At 40.5% G+C, this 22,475-nt stretch overlaps 1 protein-coding gene across 1 annotated transcript in view; it reads left to right on the top strand.

The window, feature by feature from the left end:
- The window catches only part of cacna1ib (calcium voltage-gated channel subunit alpha1 Ib), a 166,259-nt gene that overhangs the window by 83,721 nt on the left and 60,063 nt on the right, over window positions 1-22,475 (top strand). The window contains exons 9-17 of the mRNA XM_073475926.1: window positions 81-475; window positions 8,401-8,552; window positions 10,479-10,664; window positions 12,381-12,498; window positions 12,943-13,098; window positions 15,765-15,852; window positions 17,889-18,055; window positions 21,527-21,597; window positions 21,833-22,331. Coding sequence (XP_073332027.1) covers window positions 81-475; window positions 8,401-8,552; window positions 10,479-10,664; window positions 12,381-12,498; window positions 12,943-13,098; window positions 15,765-15,852; window positions 17,889-18,055; window positions 21,527-21,597; window positions 21,833-22,331 — 1,832 coding nt within the window. The remainder of the gene's footprint in view (window positions 1-80; window positions 476-8,400; window positions 8,553-10,478; window positions 10,665-12,380; window positions 12,499-12,942; window positions 13,099-15,764; window positions 15,853-17,888; window positions 18,056-21,526; window positions 21,598-21,832; window positions 22,332-22,475) is intronic.

The following is a 22,475-nucleotide window of genomic DNA, read 5'->3' as shown; positions in this document are numbered from 1 at the left end:
ATTAAAATATTCAGACAGTAGTGTGAGGATGGATGCTTTACACACTGACCCTTTGACATCTTCCGTTGGCACCATTTCAGGTGCACCCTGTCCTCACCATAATAGGCCCGACCACGCCTCACCCATGGCCCTCACCGCGGCCTCTGCCACCCACGGCTGCCCTCAGTGTGCCGCTGCCCTGTCGCTCACCGACGGAGTGGGACCGGTTCGCAGCGCAAATGACGAAGCAGAGGAGGGAGCTGTGGAGGAAACGGACAGGGAGGGGGTACAATCTGGAAATCAGGAGAACGGCAAGAAAGGCCAGAATGGGGCAGGGAGACACAAGGGATGTAGTCCTAAGATCGGATGCAGGGAGCTGTGGCACAACACGAGGATGAAGCTGTGGGGAATCGTGGAGAGCAAGTACTTCAACAGAGGCATCATGATCGCCATCCTGATCAACACCATCAGTATGGGCATCGAGCACCACGAGCAGGTACAGACAGATCTCATGTTGAGTAACTGTCTTTTCTTTGTCTTTACGTCACACCTTTTCTCTTTCTCCACTTTCATTTGTGACATTCTCTGTTAGTCTGGCTCTTCCACAGCTTTCTGACTTTTAATCTATTTAATCTATTTTTTTTTCTTGTGTTGCAAATGAATTATTACCGGCATTACCTGGTAAAGTTTTCACTTTGTGAGTCTGTGTGTGTGTCATCATGGCAAAGACCATGATGAGACCCCTTTTGTGTACTGGAAACCCACACAGAGGCGATTTTGAGTATTTTGCCATGTGCGTATATATGTCTGTAAATGGACAAATCAAGGATTCTCCAACATGTAGCTAGGGGAATTGAACCAGCGACCTTCCGATAACTGGATGACCCACTCAGCTACAACCTCTGTCTGTTTGTGGACAGATTTTTGTCAATCACTTCAAATAACTATTGAGGTAAGAAGTCAAAAGGTAAGATGCAGTCGTGAAGCTGTACAGGTGTGTAGTTGAGTTAGAAATGAAGGCTGAGTTTCACAAAATTATTTTGTGCTGGAATTCCTGTCCATGACCGGAGCATGAATGAATGATAAAGCCATCAATCCAACAGAAAGAAAATAATTATGTGAGCTGATTTTGTAAGTTCTCTGCAAGAACGTGTCTGTAAAGTTCAGTCGAAACAGTTCAAAGGTTTTCGTTTTTGCTTTATAAGAAAAGAAAAACTCAATCAAAAACATTTTTGCTGCGAGACCTTTTTCATTTCTAAAACAGGAAGCACATCAACAGTCATTTGACTCGGAGTAGTAAGATGTCGAGCATAGGCTACACAAACAAAAACACTTAATGCAATCAATGTGTTGCTGTATTTGGTCTTTTCATACATTTTTCTTAAAGAAACATATAGAATATTCAGTTTATGTAAACATTTTCCGTGATTGGCTTATTACAGCTTTTCATTATCATCAGTTATGTGACTTAATATATCAACAGCTCCTCAGGCCGCTGAGCGAAAAAATATATAAATAACGAGAACCCAATTAGAAACATTCTTGGCTTCTTTAACTTTTAGAGAAACAAACAACAGAAACAACACTCTGACTAGGCTCAGAGGAAGGATCTGTTCATTAGTGATAATGTTGGAATGAATATATTGCAGTTGTTTTATTAACTTTGTGTGTTTATCTTTGCTTTATTGCTACTGATTCAGCATGCACTAGCAAGCTAACAATGTAAATGTATACATTTAACATCCACAGCTGTTAAAAACAAAGGATTTGCCTGTTGAGTACTCTATAGATGAGCGAGCTGCAGCCTCTCCCTCCATCTACAGTTGTTTTAGAGTGAACAGACAACCATGATGCTGCAGTGTGAAACCACAGTCTCCTCCAGTGTCACTTCCTGTCACTCAATGTCCACACTCCTCCGCAATGTAAACTATATATTCTTTCTCCTGCACATACATCCCTCTTCCTTACATGTCTTTTCCTCCCTCTGCCTTTATAAGGCCTATAATATAATGTGAATCTCCAGCCAACAGGAAAGACATGCCTCCACTCAGGTTAGGCAGCAGGATATAGGTACAGCCACCAAAACATTATCATACCTCAGGTTGAGATAACACTCACCCAGATCCCAGAGCGAAAGAAAATGATGATTCATGCTTTCTTTTAACTTCAGCTTATTTTGTTCCCCCCTGTTCCCTGTCGCCCTGCTTTGTACACTCTTTGTCTTTCTATCAATATTTCTCGCTCTTGCTATACCATCGCCCACTCACGCCTGCCACCGCCGCAGTGGTGGGTCGTCTCTCATCTCAGGGGCGGCTAAAAATAGAGAGAGACTGAACTAGAGAGGCAGACAGAGGCTCTGCCTTTTAATGGGGAGGAAATAGCGAGCTGGTATGTCTGTGGTTTCCAACGCCTGTTTAGCGAACCGGAGTCAAGCCTCCCTCTGTTTGAACAGCGGTATCAGAGGCTTAATGTGTGTCATCGCTCTGATCCTCATCCAGTAGAGAGGCGCTTCCACCTGTCCCGCTACACCTGTAGTGTGGGAGCAACAGATAACCAGTGTCGGAAAATCCCAGCCAAATGCTTTTTTAAGTTTCTGGCTTGTAGCAGGTGTGATTCAGGCCAGCAGGCACTTTAACAGGCAACCAGACATAATTTGGGAAGTGTGTTTCATTCCAAAACAAACCTGTTTTTTCCTGAACGAGTGTTAGATGTTTTTTGGGATGTCCCCAGCACTTTTTTAAAGACACATGTTGTCATAATTGAATTAGAATTATAAAAAACAACTGACTTTCTCTGCATTCTCTCATTAGATGTTGAAATATTATAATAAATAATAAATGCTGAGGACCTCGACAATAAAGAGCAAAAGTGTAAGGAATACATTATATGTTTTAACGGCCATGTTTATTTGCTCTTACATAAGCTACAATCGTTGGTTTGCCATGCTAACTAGCATACCAATTAGTTAATTACAGATAAGGTTTAAAGAAAAGAAATACACCGTAGGTTTCCCTACTGTGTAGAAGCTAGTGCTGGGTGCTATCTGAGTTTAACGTTAGCAGCGTTTATGACAGTTTGATCTCGATTTGTAGCTTTGCCCTCGTTCTCAGTGTTCAGCTCAGTGTTTCGGTGAGGAGGCAGGCAGGTGAACAAGCAAAACTCAAAATTGCAGATAAAAAGGCATGTGACAAAACGGCTAGCAAAAAAGAGGCAGGCAAAAGACAAATCCGAGAAAAAACTAAAAACACGGGACTAAGAACAAACCAGAAAGCTGAAAAAGATGAAGACAGGAAGTGTAAAGAGAGAGAACCTACAAAATAAAACTATTACTATTAAATAACTGAACTAAAAACCCATGTGTCTCCATGAAGTGCATATTAAAAACTGTTTTAACAAGATTAGTTGGGATCAGCCAGGGACAGCATTTTCATCCCACTCATGGATCTGACCTTAATTTAATTAGCTAGCTAGCTTTAGCTGATAAATCCTTCTTGTGACTTGTCATTTCAGCTCGGAAAATCAACGGCCAGAAATGAGAAGCCCGCATTTATCTCATTTGCTTTTGTTTAAAAAGTTATTACAGATTTTTGAGCCGTAAATCTGCCACCATGTTATTGTAAACTTTATTATGTGCCAAGCACAAATAGAAATCAGCCGTGGCGATAATAAGTCAGGGGGCTGGGACATTTTTGTGAACACTCAGGTGTGTTCACAAAAATTATCTCATTTAATTTCATTTACATTATTACAAGGAAACTGTTCTTATACTCTGACATGAGATGTTGTGAATGTTAAGAAGTATTTTCATGGAATCAATATAAAGTTTGAAATGATTTCCATCAGCGCCGAGAGCAACTCAAATTGCTCTCCACAACACAGTTATGATCATTATTCTTGGGATGCAGTTGTCACAGCGCTCAGTCATTGTCTCAGGAGGGACATTAGATGCTACAGTGGCATCATGTGTATCACTGAAAAATACAAGGCTACATCTCCCATCGAACAGGATGGATCGCTGGAATGAGAAAAACACTTCAGAGACTTCAACAGCTGTTTGGGAATTAATAATGCAACAGCGTGATGGGCACTTTGGAGATTTGACAGGGATGGATGGAGATCAAACAACACTGCTAAACGATTGTCGTTCTCTGCCAAAATATCAAGATTAAAACAGAAGGAAATTACTGTATTGATGTTGCGGGGGCAACCGTGGTTGCAGTCAAAATATTCAACACCTACGTACTTTAGTTTCTGATTTTTTTTTAGGAATGGCTGTCGCATACAAATAGAAATCACAGCAACAACCAAACATATTTGGTAATCATGAGCACAAGTAGGTTAGAAAATTCAAAAGCAGAATCATAATTGGGTTTTGGTAGAAAACAAATGAATCCACAGAAAACAGTTAGATGTCTAAGAGTGGAAAAAGAGGGCAATACACAAGGATATACTGCAACCTTGCATCTAAGATATATGTTGTGGTTAAATGTTACCTTCCAACCCTCCCTGAGGATTATTGAATAATCAATAACCAGTGGGAAAAGCCTTAATAAGATGGCTTTGTCTGCTTTAGCCAAAGTTGCTTTTGAAACATAAAACATAAAAAAGAGATTTGATAAGAAATGTTTCCTCTGAACAGGACACGAATGAGTGTATATCACTGTGTATAGCATTGGTAGAGGGAGGAACTCGGGTTTGTTATGATTTCCATTATCACATTATTGAAATTTATGCGGATATTACAGCAGTGGCTTTGGATTGTTGACTATCACAGGAATGTTACATCAGTCAGGTGAAAAGGTGTGGCACTAACAGGGCTCAGTCTCACTGTGCATCGGATGCTAAAAGCATTGCTGAACTGAAGAGGTTCAAGAGGCTGAGCTTGTTGCAAAAAGTTGAGAAAATTGTCCAAAATATGAGATCATCACAGGAATGTCACATTATAAAACACAACACTGGTTTGTCTTTACCTTCCAAAATGACCCACGAAGCCTTTTCAAAACATGATTCATGTGAAAATCTCCCAGGAGTGTGAAGGTTTACTGGCGATCCAGTCAGGCTGGTAGCTATGGACCATTTCTATCTGCTTTCATCTCTCCATTATATATTAAAGGAAGTAATAAACACATGTTTTTACCTGTGTTGCTGGTAGTTACTACTCTGAGGAAAATGGAAAGATATCCAAAGGCTCAATCCCAGTTCCAATTCGTATCTCTGCCCCTCATATAACAGTGAAATATGTCAAAATGCAGGACTGTCTTGCACAAATCAGCTATAACAATGTCACCTCGGCTAGCTAGCTAGTCAGCTGCCGAGACACCAGCAAACTAGTAGCAATTGCTGTATGCTTGGTATGAAGAAATGGACCATAATACATTGAGTTCTCATAACCCTCAGGGTCATGTAGCTCTTCACCCTACCCCTCTATCCCAACGGAAATCCATTTATATAATACCTCCAGGCAACAATGTGAAAAATAGAGGGTTGGGGCTAAGAGAAGGGTGCATTGGGACCAGGTGTCCCAACAATTATACCACCTGGAAACACTGGGGAGAGAAAAGTTGTCCATTTTAAGCTACCCTTCAGAATATCAGTGACGTTTGATACTAATCAGACCAGAGCAACACAAGCGACCTCGCTTAGTCTTTTGTACAGTTGCTGATTAATTGTGTTCAAATGTGCTGTTGAGACAGTAATGAAGGACTTGGTAGGCAGAGTGACCTCTCCGCATCTGCATTGTAAAAACCATGGTAATGCTAATTTTGTGTCAGCCAAATTACACTTGATGGGCATTTAAGGGTTATCGCTGTATGGAAAAGAGTTTGTTACCCTTGTGAGGTTGGCTTTCCACACTGGGCACCATTGTTTTTCCAGATGTTGGGACATTACAAGCAGCTTGTTTTGTTCTTTAACATTACCCTTTTTGGAATTAAGCATTAACTGTATGTTTAGGTTTTGTTTCATATCAGGCTACTGAGTTTCTATTTAAAGTGGGTTTTTCACATAGTCATCTCATGATATACCATACATCAGTCGACCGGAAAACACAGGTCTTTAGATCTGTTCCCAGGTCTGCAGTAATGAGACAGCAGTAATGGATCTCCAGGGCCTGCCGACACGATTTGGCTGGTCTGCAAACAGCGGTCAGCCGTCACATCGTTACCGACACTGGTGGGCACGCATCATTAGCCCGTGTTTTTATACAGCTAAACACTCATTAGTACCAACAAACACAAACACACACACACACACACACACATACATGCAGCAGCACAACCAGACACACACACATGCACACAGATAGACATGTAAATGCAAAACACTGAGTTCTCATCGATTCTGGAGCCGTGAAATGTCAGAAGCGTCACCGCTGGAGTTACAGAGGAGCTCTGTGGAATAGTGATGTGCTGGAAATCATGATCGTGCCAAATTTAGCTCTTTGTGTGTGTGTGTGTGTGTGTGTGTGTGCATGTGTGTGTTCTTCCTATTATTGAGCAAAACCAGACAGAAAGAGAGAGAGGAACTCAAACGGTGACAATTGAAAGGACGGACATTGATGCACATTAACGACTGACAGCATGTAAAAGAAACTAAAACACGTATTGAAGGCAAAAAATAAATGCATCCAACAGTTCCTGCCAATGTTCACATGTTAACAAAGACCGAGTACTGGCAGTGTGTTCAAGTGCTATTTTTATCATTCTCACAGTAGATTAACAAATGCTTCGATGGTGTAACTTCCAGAATTAAATGGATGCACACTGACATCAAAGCTATCAAAAGTGCCCTTCCGTTGGCCTCCAGGGTGGAAGGAGTAAACTGTCGCACCTGTTTTAATGGCACCGTATGTAACATCCATATTTGATGACAAAACGTGTCGTGTTTTGTTTGCCTGCTAGTTGCTGCTGTGCTGTGAGGGAGCGGACAGTAGGGAGGTGAACATGCAGAGCAGACAACGTTTGAACGACGTACCGACGGCTTGTCAGTATATTTGTCGGTAATCTTCTAAAATTTCAGCTAACAAATACAGTTTCAGAGTACTCTTCACTGACATTATTGCACCTGTGTGTGTTAAAAGCTCGTGTCCTTCTCCTTGGCCTTTCCACCATTCGATCCATGGTGAGAAAAATGGCTGATAACTACAGAAAGTGAAAGGAAAGCAAAAGAAAGAACACACCAGTAGATAGATGGAGAAAAACTAAGACTGAACCGTGTGCGGTCTCTTTTTACTTCTCATTTTTTGCCATAAACATCTGCTCCTGTGTGTATATTGTGTGAGTGACACTAGATGATTATTTCCTCTAACTATTGATTTACTGGGACTGCTCGTTATCTGTGGATGTATGACTAACAGGACCAAGATGTTCCCGCAGATAATGTCCACACACACATTTTATTTCCCCCGTTTCTTTGTTGTACTACTTTTCACTTTCTGTCCCATTACCCTGCTTCCATTCTGTTTCTTCAGCTTTCAACTTTTTCTGCCTTCACTTTTTGTGTCTCATTTTTTTCCCTAAACCAAATCCAGAGATGTTCAGTCAAATAATAATTGCACGCCTGGTACATATGCCAAAAAAGTTTGATTATGCGCAGTAGTGTTTCTCCCACTGGCTCTGCCTCTGCCTCCCACTGTAGACTTTACATTGTGATGACGTCACAGATTTTGAAACCGCCTTTGTCTGCTCAAGGAAAGATTTTACAAGCATTAAACCTCTGTGAATCCAAAAATCAATAATATGCAGAGTCAAACTTGACCTTGTTTGCAATTTGAGGTGTCCTGTCAGCAGTTTTACAGACAGCTCTTCTATAATGGTGGCCGCAGGGGAAGTTTTAGCTTCAATACTGTGAGTGGCCACTTGACACAAATAAATTAGAAGCAAGGCTGAGCAGCACCACTGTATCCAGGTCTAAATAATACATTCATAACTTAAAGGCATGACCGTGTATGGCAAACTGATCAACCGCTTGGTAGGTTGGTCTGTTTGACCAGCACGTTTCATCTATTACTGATAACAAGTGAACTTTTATTGATCCAACACTTTGCATCGTGCCAAGTTCCCTTTAAAAGCTAATAACCAAATTCCTTCCAACAATGGAGGGTAACACTAAAATTGACATTAACATAGCAGCTTTTTAAATATTAGCTAACATGTTTACAGTTAGCATGTTAACATACTGTACTAAGAGTCAGCTGAGAGATTAACAAGGGGAAATGGGATGTGTCAATCATAGGATGATAACTAGCATGCTGGTATGCTATAATTTAGCTCAATGCACAGATGATGTTGCCAAAGTACAGATTAAACAGATGAAAGTAGAGTTATTCTAGTCAGGCTTAAAGAAAAACTTCTTCTAACCCTAACCTCTTTTCTTCTATCTAATATCTGGTTAACTTATTTCTTTTCCTTTCTGTTTTGTCAGCCAGAGGAGCTCACAAATGTTCTGGAGATCTGCAACATCGTCTTCACCAGCATGTTCTCTTTGGAGATGATCCTCAAAATCACTGCATTCGGCTCCTTTAGCTACCTGAGAAACCCCTACAATGTCTTTGATGGAGTCATCGTCATCATAAGGTAACAACATAAATATCCTGATTAGACAGGATTTTGGCAGACTGAGGGGAAAGCAGAGAAACGGCTTTGTGGAGGAAAAAAATATAATGTGTCTGAAATATTGACTGGTGAAATAGAGGTAGCATACTTTTTTGGTCTGCCAGACTGTTCTGGAAAGAGATCCCGCAGTTGAATTATTTATGTCACTCTTTGTCAAATTGTCATCTGCGTTCTATGTTAGTTGAAATGTACCACCTGTATGTATTTGGATGCCAAAGCGTCAGACAGCAGCAAACAGGTTTTGTCTTTTGTTGCGTATGCCTGGAGCCTCAGGTGAGTGGCTCTGCCTTTGATCTGCTCGCGTTTTTTCCAATTCATCTGGCTGAGCGCCTTTGTCTGTGATCCCCATTATAATCCGGAGATCAAATACACATCAAAGCGAGTAAAACCGAACAAGATCAAATGTGCAGCCCGTCACAGAAGATACATATTGATTGAACATATCTATATCTGTCTTCTTATCTCTCGCTCCACCACCAATTTCCATCTCTTCATCTATCTGAATGTCCTCAGCTAGTCATTCAGAGCCGCTCCGTAACAGTGCCCCCATCCCAATCTTTGCCGATGCAGAGCCGATGCTATTTTGATGTGTTGAGTGGAGTCTTTTATAACTACCTCCATTAGAGGACACAATTCTTTAAAGCCAGGTTCTCCTGCAAGGAAGGGTTGTCCACTCATGATAAATACCTACCAGAACTCCAAAGAAAGATAAAACTTCTGCGATCCCTCTTCTGTAGTTGTTCTGCAGCAACAAACAGCAATTAAGAAGCTCGTTAAGTATTTAAGCAAGCGCTTGATTTATAATGTCCAAAACGTAAGCAACACCGTAAGGGGACACATTCATTACTGCAAGATAAGATAGACAAAGTATTCCTTAAGTTGTCCAAGAGTTTAAGTTGTTTTTGTTTGGTTTTTTTTAGAAAGGAAAAGGACTTTGAGCTTTAAATACGAATTAACGCCATGATGATTCCTTTTTACATTGACGGACAAAGACGAACATTATCACTGATGACCATCCATCATGAAAGTATGCAGTGACCATCTGTTTTGCTGTTAGCAATGGACTTAATTGCTGGGGAAACTAGACTTCTACTTTCATTTCATCAGGCAGCATTATTATGTTCTCTGATATCACAGATTACATGTGATTCAACCACTTGAACTAATCATCAACAGATGGTTTGTTACACCAAACCATCTGAGAAGACACTGCTAGAAACTGTTCAGAAAATACTTGGCAGGTGATTGGATGAACCATCCATCACTGTCATTGGTAGTAGAGAAGCACTACCAGCAGCAGAGATAGGAAGGCCTTCAGGCTATTTGCTCTTCTTTTGATTAAATAAACACTTCTCATACAGTTCTGATACAAGTGATGTTATAGCAGCATCTGTGCTAACCCCTTGAGGAGCCACCATTGTTGTTTTCAAACCAGTAGTCGCTTCTCCCGCTGGTTGTCACATCTAAAATACACCCATAACTATCAATGGCTCTTCATAGCTGATTGGTTCAATGCCTGTCTTCAGCCAAACGCACATAGCTTGAAGCCTGGTTAGAATGATTAGCAAGACCACATGATCAAATGATCTTGTGAATTAGATTAAGCTAGAAAACTAATTTATGTTACTTGCTGCTGTAAAAAATGTGTCAAACTTGCTTCTTGTGGGCAATCAACATCTGGAAATGCAGCCCAGTGTCCTTGAATAACACTCACATTGGATGAATCTGCACCTTACATGAATCTCTATGGTGTCGTATCACTTGGTGATTGAGTAAAACAGGAACTTTGAATGAACTTTTATGTAAATGTTATAGATTATACTTTAAAATGTCAGAATTTAGTAGATTTCTCTTACATCGCTTTGCTGTCCGTGTTTCTCTTCTCAGTGTGTGTGAGATTGTCGGACAGTCCGACGGCGGTTTGTCTGTGCTGAGGACCTTCAGACTGCTGAGGGTGCTGAAGCTGGTGAGGTTCATGCCAGCTTTGAGGAGACAGCTGGTGGTCCTCATGAAGACCATGGACAATGTGGCCACGTTCTGCATGCTGCTCATGCTCTTCATCTTCATCTTCAGGTAAGGTTAAACATACAGTATAACGTATGTGCTGCATAAGGATATCTATGTCTGTCGGTGTTTCTTTTGATCAGTCCATACTTGAGCACTGTACTGAGGCATGGAGACATTTTCTTTTAACAGTGTTTTTACATGTTTTTCTTTTTTTCTTTTTTTACTTTTTTTTGTTGGCTGTTGTTTTTTTCAGGGAGACGACTGAGAGAGAGAGCGATCATTGTTTCATCCAGCTTTTATTTGTGTTTATATGTGCTGGCCTTTTCTTTTTTCAAGTCCTGCACACCTGCTTAACAGCTGCCATTGAAGCGCAGAAGGTCACCGTGTTCCTTCACAGCCATTAACCCTGGGGGAAAAATAACGAGCAGACACTTAAAGATCTGGTTAGAGTTTAACAAGCAAACACTTAAAGAACTGGAGCAACGTAACAAGCAGACATTTGAAGGCTCGCAGGCAAGACACAGCGGTGCTCTGAAGGCCTAAAAGGGTTTTCAGTGAGCGATCAATGGCCTCAGTCCTCATCGTCTTTGTTTTCCTTCCTCTAAGCTTCACTCTCCACTTGAGCCAGTTCTCGTTTTTTAGTTTTTGAAGCTGATGTGAGAAGAAGTGACCCTGAGTTTATCGAAATACACACTCAACCAATTTGTGTGTTCAGACACATACAGGGCCAAGTACAAGCACTTATTTTGATTTTTATTTGACGATGACGATTATTATTTGATGATTATTAATGTGCCTGAGGGACTATTAATATGACATGGCTGTGTTCTTTATGTTGGTGTCACTTTTGAGGTGGTGAGTGTAAAGGTTCCTCTTTAAGTGTCACATCCCATTAACATCTTCTCATGTCATGTTTGCTTTGTCAGTGTAACTGCTGATTACAACAGGGAGGTTTTACTACTAATGGTTTTCACATTGTAAAAAGGGTCTTGGATACCCTCGAAGGTATTATTATAAATTAGTATTGTCTATAAATTCTTTGCAATTAACTGCACATGGAAATACCCCTTCCATTCCTTTTAAATGTTTAGTGAGGTACCTTACAGTGGCAACAAAGCCATCTTATACAATCAGGTTTTAGTGTTCAGTCACAGTCAAACAGCTGCATATCAAAGGTAGAATTTATTCCATAAGAAGCAGTTTAGACAAAGAAAAGCCTTAAAGGGTAACTCAATTTTACACATTAAAGTGTGTTGACAGGTCTTGGTGAGTACCACTCTATATGTGAAAAAAAGAAGTATAAAGCCTTTTGTGGCTCCAGAGGAAGCTCAATGCAATCTGATAAATTGCCTCCAGTGAGTTCACTCAGTGGCTAAGTTGCATTGTGGGTAGTGTAGATGCCAGGTTTGGAAGGAGAAGAAGAATGCATGAAATAAAAAAAGGCTATATCTCTGGTTCTGCTGTATTGATTTTGATCATATATTTGTAAACTGTCCATAAAGAGTGCAATGATTGGCCAGCGGACTGCTTTTTAAAACCTAGTGCCTACATTACCCACAATTCAACTAGCCACTGACATCACTGGAGGACAGATTACATGCTACTCCCCAAGACCTCAAAACACACTTAAATGTATACAATTTGTTTGTAAAAAATCAACCTATTCATCAAAAAGTCTGCAAAGATCCATCTTTAATTACTACCCCAGTACGGCAGATGATCCATTTTCTGTGTGTACCGTATGTTAATATCATCAGAGGCTCTGCTATTGTTGTGTTGCAGTATCCTGGGGATGCACATCTTTGGCTGCAAGTTCAGTCTCAAGACAGAGACCGGTGACACAGTACCAGACAGGAAGAACTTTGACTCCTTGCTCTGGGCCATTGTTACTGTTTTCCAGGTAATCAACATATCACTGTTTGGAGAAGCATGTAGACAAACTTACCAGCACACATTTTTACACTTACGACCTACATGTCTCTATATATGCTGATGATGTGCACATATTCTTTATATTTAATATCTGCAGACATTTTACAGACATTTTAACCTTCGAACCACCTAAAACAAAAGTTAAAAAAGTTACGTTTTATATGTTGCTTGCACAGCAGTGACATTGCATTTTACTACTTGCATTAAACATCAATCTCTAATGCTTTAAGTGCAAAAAATCATACTTTAGATAGTATGCTTTTATGCTTTAGATGCATACTACAACTCTGTGGTGGAGTGATAAGGAGACTGTAAACTTCAGTAAGTTGTATTTGTATTGATATTATTTAATAAATTGTGTCTACTTGTGTACTATTAAAGTCCCATATGTGTGTCTTTGTAATTCTCTCAGATTCTGACCCAGGAGGACTGGAACGTGGTTTTGTACAACGGCATGGCAGCAACTTCACCAATTGCCGCTCTTTACTTTGTGGCCCTCATGACCTTTGGAAACTACGTCCTCTTTAACCTGCTGGTGGCCATCTTGGTTGAAGGTTTTCAGGCAGAGGTAAGGACACACATGCCACATGGCTTCAAACTGCAGGGTGCAAGCTTGTTTACCCAGTTCCATTGATGATTGAGATGGCCGGGCCAGGTTTGTTTATCTTATTTATCGCTATCCTTTTAAGAATATTAATAGGTTCAGTGTGAATCGAAAGAGGTGAAATATTTCAAGTTTTCACTGACATGCATTGACTTCTAACAGTACAAACTGAAACATTCAAGATTCAAAAACAGAACTGAAAAGAAGTGCAGCAAATCAACAAGCCCTTACCTCTAACTTATTCCAAATAATTAACCTTTTTTTTTTAACTAAACCACAACCTGTAAATTGACAGTGTCAAACAATGCTTGAAGTTGACTGTGATTTACATAAACTTTCAAACTTTGACAGTTCTTCTACATTTAGACTGTCTCCATCCATCCATCCTTTCATTCTGCTCACAGTGTCCTCGTCCATGGACAGCTGACATCCATCTGTCTGTGTTTCCCAAAGACTAAAGACTTTAACCTTTGCCAGTGACCTTCACAGCTAAAATAAGCCCGGGCTCTTGTGTCCTGCTGATTTTCATAATCACAGAACTGAGCAGACTGACACGCATGGAGTTACTAATAATGAAGCACTCTCAAATCCTCAAATACACCAAATGCGTATGGACTAAACCCCTAGACACTCATGTAGAATGTGGTCTTTTATTTTCTTGCATTCATTATCCTTCAGTGTTTAGTTGGGAATGGCATGTCTTGTATGGGTGGGGAGTTTTTATGAGCAACACAATTCAGGGCAGAAGTAAGTTATAAAAGACAATACAGAACAATTGCAATCAATGAAGTTGATTAACAACCCTCATTAGCCACAATAACACACTGTGTTATCTTGTGTTGATTGACTGCATGTGTGCTTCAGCCAATTACACACTCAAACAGATATTTTAAAGCAGCTGCAAGGAACTGTCTTGTTTGTTGATTCTGGCAGCCCGTGTGGACAAAAGTGGTATGAATTGTAATTTCATGGTCACAATAAAATAAGGCACATAATACCCAATTGTCAAAAAAATGTTTAGTTTAGTGAAGTTTATTGTCAGTTGTTACTCAGTCACAGTCAATGCCCAGAAAAAAGATACTGGTTATAACTTCAGATTCTGGGTTATAATGCTCATATTTGGACATTTTCTTCATTATTAAAAGTAATCCAATTGGTTGTTGTCTGTACATTTACATTTACATTTATGGTCACAGTACAATCAGGAACCTCTAGTAGCTAATGTAGCATGACTTTCCATGGCTCATATTTGCTGAAATGTAAAAGCAAGTATTTGAAGCAAATTGGTAATAATCAGGGCTCAAGTACAGCCCACAGCTACAGTGCATTACGCTTCCTGTTTACATTGCCTCAAACATGATGAAACCACTGGTGGCAAAACTCAATATCATATTCATTTCTAACAAGAGATATACAATTATTAATGACACAGTCCATTTAGTGGTGCTCACTGCAGTGCAAACTCAGTGGTCCAACCCCACCTTAGGTTAGGGTTTGGAGCTGGACCGACCGGTAGAGCTGGACTTTTTGGGGGGGTTCTGCAGTGAGCAGCCTTTCCAATCCAGTACAAACATTTTCTATCCATTTACTCTATATCTTAAATACTTACTGTGCTGTGTGGTAAATCTTGTGGACATGTCTGCAAAAATCTCCCTTAGATTTCTAAATGTGTAAATGTATCTAATTATGTATCTGCATATATATGATTTTTTTTTACATCAGTAGATTGTAAATTCTGAATAATATATATGGCATGCCAGGATTAGACACATATTGAGTGAGCCATAAATACTATAAAGGGAGTGAGTTTTAAGGGTATCGCATCTCATTTTGTACTGTAGAAATTATAATTGCAGTATTGATAACAATTATGGTGGATAAGTCAGCAGTCAAAACATAATAATGGTGTATTAAACACAACAGTGTAATTTCTAAAGCCATCCATCAGTGCAAAACACTGGAAAATGATGCTGTCAGTCTGCCATCAGCTGTCAAACTCACGGATGTATCGCTGGAAAATTGCAGTGCGGTTGAGCAATTCAGTTGAGTTTTCGTACAAGGATCAAAGCATTACCATATTCATGGCGCGTGGCTGTGATGTGTGAGTTGAAGGGGGAACACTGACACAAATCACAAGGCTTTTGATTGATCTTTTTGAAATGCCAAAACGAAACACATCCATCCGTCTTTCACTCTGTGTCTCTGTCTTTCATTATCTCTCCCCCCTCTGGCTCTCTCACCTTCTTCCACTCATCCACCCTCTGTCTACTACTGCAACACACTTTTGGGATTATTGAGCCAATTTACTCCAGATTTTCCCCTTGTGGTGACCAAAGGGGAAATTCTATTGGTTTTAACCAAACCTATGGGGTTACTGGAGCGGTGTGTCAGTAGTGTTAGGGTTTTACTGATTTAATCTTAAGGTATAACACAGATCCGAGCCACCCTGATAACCTCTAATGTGTTTGACAGCTGCTGCAAGAGAGCAGACTCTGTTGCTTTGACTGATGTCACACGGGAGATTAGAGATCTTGACTCAAAATGTGTTACTGCAGTCCCTTATAGCAAAAGCCCCGGGTAATTCCCTGTCTCTTTTTTCTCTCTGTCTCTTATCCCTTCTTTGTCTCCAGGGTGATGCCAATCGTTCTTACTCGGATGACGACCACTCCTCCTCCAACTTTGACGAGAGCGAGAAACACGACTCCATAAAGTTGTCTGGTGAGCTGTGTCCCTCTCATCCTTGCAACAAAGTATATTTTTGTTGTATTTTAGATTTAGCCATCAGTGGCTGAAGTTAATTTAAAATTACTAACCCATCTGCTACAGGCGGTGAGTTAATTTTTCGTAACAAGTGCATGAAAAAACCATGGCCGAGTCTAAGTGGCAGGAAGATAAGAAAGGCAGTCCAGACGTCCCTCTCTCCAGAAACCTTTTTCCGCTCCTTCTGGGGATCCTGAGGCATTCCCGAGCCAGATGAGGTATATAATCTCTCCAGCGAGCTCTGGATCTACCCTGGGATCTCCTACCAAATGGACGTGCTCAGTAAACCTGCAAAGGAAGGAAAATTCTCGGGAGGCATCCTGATCAGATTCCCAAACCACCTCAACTGGTTCATTTCCACGTGAAGGAGCAGCAGCTCCACTCAGAGCTCCCTCAGGATATCTGAGTTCCTCACCTTATCTCTAAGACTGAGCCCGGCGCCCTACGGATGACCCTCACCTGCTGCTTGTGTCTGCAATATTATTCTTTCGGTCACTACCCAAAAATGATCACAATGAGTCAGGGTGAGAACGTAGAAAAACTGGTAAATCAGAAGCTGGGAACTTCCTCTTCGCTTTGATGGTCCTGTACAACACCTGCATCAATACGACTATCGATCTAATAAGTAAAACATCAATAGATCAGTATCATGTTAATCAATATCTGTTTTTTCATTTCTCAATACCATTTAACAACCAAATATGAAAGTACAAAATCACAGTTTGCAAATCCATATTTTTTTTAGGGCACTGACAACTATTAAAAAAACTATTCTATTTTAGATTGGTTGTTTTAAGATCTTCGAAATCCTTAGATTCTGTTTGTGTCTAAATTTTGATTCACACTAATACCACAATTCAAAACACAGATTTTACCATTCATGTCAAAACCGAACAACATACTCCCAACAGTCTGCTTGCATTTCACATGCAAGCCAGTCGTCTTTGTTTTCCAGTGAGGCTTATTGAAGAAGCTAGATTTGCTCAACCCAAAAAACGAAAAAGTAAGACAGAAGTCTGCGCCGGAGGCTTACAAACTTGCAAAAACTCAGGGAATTGCCAACAGTCTTGAAATATGAATGAGCTCTATCTTTATCCAGAGCTCACAATGAACCTGTTCCAGCCTTCCTTCAACAGACCCGGTGAACAACACAGTTCAGAGAGGATTAAACATGAGTTCAGAGACTGGGAGAATCACTTCTATACAGTGTGAGTGGGCTACTGCTGCAGAGGAGATGTGATCTCTGCAGTGCAGTGTAAGCAGTCCTTCATAGATCGAAATACAACAAGGTGTTTTGCTGTCTGTCCACTTACACAGCACAGAGGTGTTAACTTTGGTTGTTTGGCTTTTCCTTTTGTGTGTGGGTAGACAGTTTTCATTCTCCACCTCTCTAGATTCATGCCTTTTATCATTTTTTTTGGCTTACAAAGTCTTGAGAAGTGATCCAAGGGTAATACTCCTATCTATGTGGTGGGAAAAAATATCTTTTTAGATCTCTACATTTACATTGTTCCACTGACAAGGTTCAAAAGTCTGAAGTGTTCAACAAGATTAATAGCTGTCCCAAGCTTTCTTTGTGATTTCCACGTTTATTTAGACTTTCTTCAGACCTCCATAAGCTTGACATTTTTCCTCCTGTCTCACTTTTTAAAAAGCCTCACTCTGCAATTGCTGCAATATCTCTCGGCCCCTACATATATAACCGACAGCGGCTTGAAGCCCGTTGCCTGAGGGTTGTCAAATGTCATTCTGGAAAATGTAGGAAATCACTAGGTGTAATAGAAGTAGACTAGACAGCTTTATAGAAAAGTGGTTGAGCGAAACAGAGTTGCAATCTTATGACAAGGAATGAACTAAAATCTTGGATTGAAGATGCCTCACAGTGTCAAAATATGTGAGAACACTTTATTCCTTTGACACCAAATGTGTAGTAAAGGGAGATGGAAAATGGAGATGGACTCCTTTAACTGCTTTTTCTGTTCACCTTTCTCTAGACCCAAGGATCTGCACGCTGACACCCAACGGCCACCTGGAGCTGGGTGCTCTTTCCGGGTCCAGACGATCCTACTCCTCCGAGAGGCGGAGCTTCACCATCGAGTCCAGAAAGAGCAGTGTGATGAGCCTGGGCAAGAGCAGCCTGGAGAGACGCTCCTACTCTCTAGTATGTAGTCATACTCTTACTCACTGATACACACATGTATTTGTGCACATATCAGTCACATTAAGTAAAAGTACCAAACTGATCCATGTGCATCACTGCCAACCGTTTCAATCTACACTTTCTTCACCATTTCAGGTTTTTAAGACAGATACATGAGCATTTCTTCGCTCTTTAAAGATGTTAGTTTCAGTTTATGTCAGTATGGTATGAAATTCTATTTGTACAGACATTAAATTGGCATAAGATTGTAATCCTCCATAGTAAACATTTAGTTTTATTTTATTTTATGTTTTGTTTGTCAGGCAAAAGCATGATTTGCATTAGATTTAATTGGTACTGTATGTTCACAGAAAAAAAAGAACAAGAAGTTTTATGGCGTCTCGTTTGGATATTTTGCTGTTGAAATGTCAGATTTGTAAGCCTGCCATTTATATTTTACACACCCAGCAGCAAATAAGCATTTAACAATAATAAAACATTTAATAAAGACATGAAGATGACGGCCTGGAGCACTCATGGATTACCTATCTTGCTGCTGATAATTTTGTACCAGTGGCTGGTAGAGTGTACTGGAGAAAAAAAACCACATTGATTATTCTATTAAGCTTCAGTCTGCTTTGGAAAATCAATCTTGATCTCAATCAAAGGCTCTATGTATATTGTTGCTATTATAGCTAGCCTGGTCTTCATTCAAATCAGATAGTTGTTGTGTCTGAAACAATTCTCCAAGGTTTGTCTCTGCATCCAGTTGCCAGTGCAACTTGTGTCGAGTGACTGTTTTCTCCTCCTCTGTTGAATCACAGAGAAACTGAGTGAAATAGAGAGGGGAGAAACAGAACAGAGACAGAAGGGCTGATGCAGTGACAGCAAGATAGAGGGGAGTGGAAACCGGAGAGATGATAAGCTGTAGTTTAGCGACGCTCTTACCTCGGAGGTTCTAATGTTAAACACTGTGGGCGTGAAAGATCCACTTCACGGCAAAGTCTCCTCCTCTTCTTTCAGAGGGCTCTGAGTTTATTGATATCAGAAGGCACTGGTTACATCACTCGGGTCTAAAGTACCACAATAATAACCATTAAAGAAAGATGCTTTCTGTTGGAGTTCTGCTGCAGCTTTATCAGCAGCTCCAAACAGCAGTTGATGAAATCACACTTTGAACTATGAATCAGTTCCATCTGTTTGCTGGATGGTTTGTTTGTTTCACTGTCTCATCACAGTGTATCAGACTCTGCTGATTGGACTCAGATTGGAGATGAAACTCGGGGCCAATGATGCATCACTCAGTTGTGTCGCAGCACGATCAAGTCTAATGGGTGTGCTGCGGGTATTTGTCCATGTGTCTGATGACATTTCGGTGACGATGTATAAAGAACTGGAAACAAGTACACAGTGGAGTTGAAGATTTCTTTTTAAACAGTATAAAGTTAAGTGACCTTAACTACAAATAAAAAGAGCAAGTCAAAATAACCTCAAAGGACAGGACAACCATTTTTTTGGCACTTACAGTATATATATATATTCATTAAACAGTATATATATTCATTATATATATATTTATATATATATATATATATATATATATATATATATATATATATATATATATATATATATATATATATTTTCTACAGGTCTTAACAGCTTTTCTTGGCTTCCATAGCAGCAAACAATGCAATAAGAGGGGATGCAAAACCGGACAGGTGGAGTTTGCTTTCAGTACAGTGGTTCACCTCAGTTCAGTGTCAGCAAAAATGCACCTTGGCAGAAATCAATCGACATATAACACAATAAGCAGTATTCACTGACTGGGAAGAAAAAGCTGCATGCTCAGTTACACCTTGCATTGGTGCAGAGGTAAACGATATATCTGTAGATAAATATTCGATGTGATGATGATTAGATTAGATACAGCCACTGACATTTAAGTTGCTGTAGTTACGTTTTGTTTGGCTGCAAAGCCTACATGATATACAGTACGTTAGTTCAGCTGTTCTCTGTGGTTTGCGCCATATAGTGTGGAACAAATTGTCTTGACGGAGGAATCACACATACACTCAGTGTTGCACTTGAGCGATCTGCAGTGCGGTTCTGTGTTGATCGAGGTGTTATTTAACAGCTAGTGTGCACGCTCCGCTACAGTTTCTATAGAGATGGATGTATAGTTTCTCCGGTATATGGCGCGGGCTCAAGCTGTGACTGGCAACATGTACGTTTCCATATAATTAGGTCTATCATGCTGAGAGGATTAGACATACGGAAAGAAACGGCACTGGTTATGTTCCTCTAAGTGGAACTGGCACTCGGGTTTGTGTATTAAACTTGATGACAGACTGCTGAGTGTACTGCAGTCTCATTTGAAAAGCACAGTTTATATTTCATTTTTTCAGTTATATACTTATGTATTGAAAAAATATTGTTTTACAGTAGCAGTCAGGATCTTTTCCACTTACCCTATAGCTCCGTATGAACACACTAGTCCTATTCTTCTAGTGGCAGCCTCTAAGGAGCTCCACTGGAGCAGGTGGGGGACTTTACCTGCTGTTTGACACTATTTTGGTTAATCAGGGACTTTACTCACAACCTGCCTGATGGTCTGACCATTCATGTCTCCTGCCCAATCAGACTTTTTGGTTTGAGGTCAATTATTCTTCTATTGACATCATTATGATCTAAAAACGGCAGATTAAGCTGAATCTCCAGTCCTTGGGCAGGTTGATGTTAAAGATGCCATGTAGGCTGTGTACCTGGTGAATCCATACTCAAAACAAACAATGAGTAGATTCATAATGTCAAAACTGTTATTTCTTCACATTCTGTTTATATTTTTAAGTTAATTTTTGAATGTTTTCAACTAGAATTATTACATCTTGCACCTTTAAAGAAAAGAACAACATAATGTACATATGGATATGTACAATAACTGTTTCACAACAGCGTCTTACTACTTTTAGTTACATATTCACTGGAAAATATCACATTTCTTTGCAACACAGTGGGATAGAGTGATGTAAAGATTTCAGTCCACAGGGATGGGAGGCTTCACTGTCTGCACAAACACTTGTGTTTGAACCATTTTGGATAAAATTAATACAAATGACAGGGGACCATGTCACAGTGTAGTCTTGAGTAGATTTGATTTCATCTTATTGTCAGAATCATCTTTTTTAATTTGTCCTGAGCCCCGAGACGTATTCTGTTCCACATAAATAACAGAACACATTTAACCAAACAGACAAAACCAATACTACAACATATGTTACATCAGATATTATGAATAACGGGCTGAGGTGCAATCAGTGTAATTACCTTTAATAGAGGGAGATAATAGCTTCAATGAATAATGCATTCTGGTAGACTTTGTTCTCCCTCCAGTCTCTGTCCACTGCTTTGCTTGGGTTGTTCGGATACATTTAGATTCAGCGGATCCAGACTTTTCATAATGACTCTGAACTGCTTGTGTGTCTTTTCTAGCGTCATGGTCGCAGTCCCAACTACCACAACTGGGGGCGCCCTTTACCTCCACAGTCCGTATGGAGCCGCAGGTAGATGATGAGATTTACTTTCAGCCATTGATTTCAGCCAATGAATTCTTAATACCTTCATTAAGCCTTAATTACCAACATGGAAACATCAAAGCTTTGCCATTGTTTTATGTTCTTATTAACTCCATGACTAAACTCTTAATATGTGTTGATTTCCTCTGTATCGATACTTTCTTAATTGTTCATCAATATTAAAAACTTCTTAATTGTACTTCTGATCCCATCTGTTCTGCAGGTCTAGCTCCAACAGCCTGGGCCGGAGGAGCTATGGGTTTGGCGGGGCACCTCTGGTGGGAGGCAGCCTCCGTGTACACAGCACACGCTCCCCTCACTCCTACTCCTACGCTGCCGAGCAGGAGTCCCTTCTCTCCCACCCGTCCCTCTCCCATCATCCTCTCCACCCTCATCATCCACCTCCACCTCCGCTCTTCCTCTCCAGACACTTTGCTGCGAGGAGGGATCGACGGGCTCTTTCCCTGGAGCTCCCTGAGCTGCTCCGGGCAGGCGGACAGCCCCCGGGCCTGCCCCCTGTACACCCAGGCCCTGGGAGGAGGAGTGGCTCCGGGGCAGGGGGATCCATCACTGGGGGGTCTGTGGCTGGTAGTGGTTTGGGAATGGACCACCGGGACTGTAACGGCAAGACGCCGGGTCCCCACACTCATCTGATGGCCGAGGTTTTCCCTCAAGTCAACGCACGCAAGGACAGAACAGACCTCGATGAGGAGACAGATTATGTGAGTCAGTGAGACTACTCGATAAAGAAGAAATGCAATAAGAGCAACAAATAAATAAATGAATATATCACCTCTTTAAATGATGTAGTGACACTTTATTCTGTTAATCCTACAGGGACGAGGTGCTAAACTAGATACTTCAGC

Source organism: Pagrus major, chromosome 1, assembly GCF_040436345.1.
Source record: "Pagrus major chromosome 1, Pma_NU_1.0".
Lineage (NCBI taxonomy): Eukaryota > Metazoa > Chordata > Actinopteri > Spariformes > Sparidae > Pagrus > Pagrus major.
Note: the sequence above shows the minus strand (reverse complement) of the source record. Positions and strands in the feature narration are given on the sequence as shown.